The sequence below is a fragment of the Rutidosis leptorrhynchoides genome, chromosome 2 (genome assembly GCF_046630445.1).
Source record: "Rutidosis leptorrhynchoides isolate AG116_Rl617_1_P2 chromosome 2, CSIRO_AGI_Rlap_v1, whole genome shotgun sequence".
NCBI classification, from domain to species: Eukaryota; Viridiplantae; Streptophyta; class Magnoliopsida; order Asterales; family Asteraceae; genus Rutidosis; species Rutidosis leptorrhynchoides.
This window is the reverse complement of record NC_092334.1, coordinates 147,609,769-147,612,045: the sequence shown is the minus strand read 5'-3', so window position 1 is coordinate 147,612,045 and position 2,277 is coordinate 147,609,769. Positions and strand designations below refer to the sequence as shown.

Below are 2,277 nucleotides of genomic sequence, written 5' to 3'. Positions count from 1 at the left end.
CTTTAATCTGACAAATACTTTCCTACCAAATCTTACATTCCAATAAAAGATTATTCTCTCACTATCTAACATTCCAATCTATATATTAGCTTTACATATGGGTAACCTATGTACCCCTTATATTATAACTTTCCCATTACACCTCAAAATAGCATCTTCATTCTTGATCATATACCTTCCTTTCACCTACACCCATCAAACTAACCCTACTCACATCATAAACAATTCATTATCACCTTCTATGAGGTCCCACTCAACTTCTCAAAATGCCAAAACGACCTGTACTCGGCCCACAACAACGCCGCACCAACCCTCTCATTTGGTGCTTTGCCTTCATCTGTGCCATTGTAGCCACCATCATAATTGTAGCCGGTATCGTGGTTTTCGTTGCATACCTTGCTATTCGGCCCAAAGTCCCTCTTCTATACGTTCACGCTGCCCGTCTTGACAATTATGCCTACAGCCAAGCGGGCGTTCTATCTGTCCGCTTAATAATCAACGTTAAAGCTGAAAACCATAACTTGAAGGCGCATGCTAGTTTCTATGCTACAAAACTTGTACTTGGATTAGGACACAACAGGCTCAATATTGCTCAGCTCGTGGCCGACCCCTTTGACGTGAAAAAGAATACGACAAAAGAGTTGAATTATGTGGTCGAATCTTATCCGATACCATTGGGGAAACAGGAACAGGACGAGACTCAACAGTGGTTGACAAAGAATCAAACGATGCCGTTTTATGTGAAAGGGATTTCGAGGACTAGATGGAGAGTTGGCCCGTTGGGTTCGGTTAAGTTTTGGGTTCATATCAACTGTGACATTTGGTTACCCATTAATAATACTGCTGTATTTCCACATTGCAGCAAGAAATCACATTAGGTGAACAATATATATATATATATACACGTTTCCTTGATAGTAAGTTTAAAAAAAAATTAATAGTGTTCTGTTTAGTTTTCAACATGCACTGATTATAAAAGTTGTATAGTTTTATGTAATTGTTCAAGGCAATGAATAATACTCAAGGTGGTGTTTGCTACTGTACTAGTTTACCATGAGGCAAATATATATACTAATACTAATTTCGTTGATAATGAGTTGGATAAAGTTTCACTGAAACGTAAACAGTTTATAGAAGTGCATTCTTTCAATTATGAAATTCAATATCTTTGATTTCAAACCTGTTATTCAAGTTCTACATTGTATATAGCACTTGGTATCACTGTTATGCTACTTCTTATATAGCATTTTGTATCTCTGTTATGATATATTTCTCACAAAACTTTTGGATAAATTCACCATATGTTCATTGTTATGTTGTAAAGTACGACCTATGATCTATCAAAAATAATACTCCGTAGTATTTTTCTAAAGCAAAATTTTACTAAAAACTAGCAACACACTAGAAATTACAAAAGAAAAAAAAAAAAAAAACAATGAGTTTTGCAACACAAAGTCCAATTAATCTTGGATTTCAGAAATCTACTAGAAATCTAATCAAAAGAAAAATCTACATGTAACGGTTTGGTTGTTGTTTTAGGCGTATTCGATAGATGTTTTCCAGTTTGCGGTGTGTCGGATTTGGTTGTTTTGTTACGCCGGTGGTGGGCATTCTCCCAATCGTTGTCGTTATTTATTTACTGTTTTTTAGTTCAATTGTTACTTAGGTTTTTCATAAGTTGACGTGTTAGACATGTTTTTATTTTCCTAACCGATTGTGTTCCATAATGTTGGTGGGAACGTTGGTTTAGGTTTGTAGATATGCCGATTGTTTAGCTAGGTTTGAATTTCTATTGTAATGGTTGTACTTGTTGATAATCAGATATGTTCAATGTTATTATGATTTTTGCCCAAAAAGAATCTACAGTGCTACTATATCTATTAAATGACATTTACAAAAGCTTTGAATCCCGAAAGAGAATGTTGTTACAAAATCTACAGATGATTCATAAAGTCGCAAGCATAATGACTTTCACAATAATCTTTATGTTCCTATTGAAATGGTTTATCCAAGCCCACATGTCTTCTATTAGTCCACGAAGGAATTAACAAACCGATGAACAGTTTGATACGGCTCCAAATTTGAGTCGCAAGAGTGCGGTGAATAAAAATGTGATCAACATCTTCCCGAATGCAACTCAGGAACATCGGTCGATGAGATTCCTTTTCATAGGGAGACTTTAGGAGCATATGCAAAGCAAAAATGTTTATCTCAATTGGAACGAATTTGCAACAAGAAGTAAAGCTCGAGATGTGAGTAGTAGCAACTGCTTGATCA

The 2,277-nt window shown here is 35.5% G+C and overlaps 1 protein-coding gene across 1 annotated transcript; it reads left to right on the top strand.

Moving 5' to 3' along the window:
* Window positions 1-204: 204 nt before the first annotated feature.
* Window positions 205-960, top strand: LOC139891484 (uncharacterized). The gene has a single exon (XM_071874455.1). It carries the CDS (start codon window positions 267-269, stop codon window positions 876-878), a length of 612 nt encoding a protein of 203 aa, XP_071730556.1. The 5' UTR covers window positions 205-266; the 3' UTR covers window positions 879-960.
* The last annotated feature ends 1,317 nt before the right edge of the window (window positions 961-2,277 follow it).

Bases quoted from the DNA above. Each gene is read 5' to 3' on its own strand.
- LOC139891484 (XM_071874455.1), top strand. From the start codon at position 267: ATGCCAAAACGACCTGTACTCGGCCCACAACAACGCCGCACCAACCCT.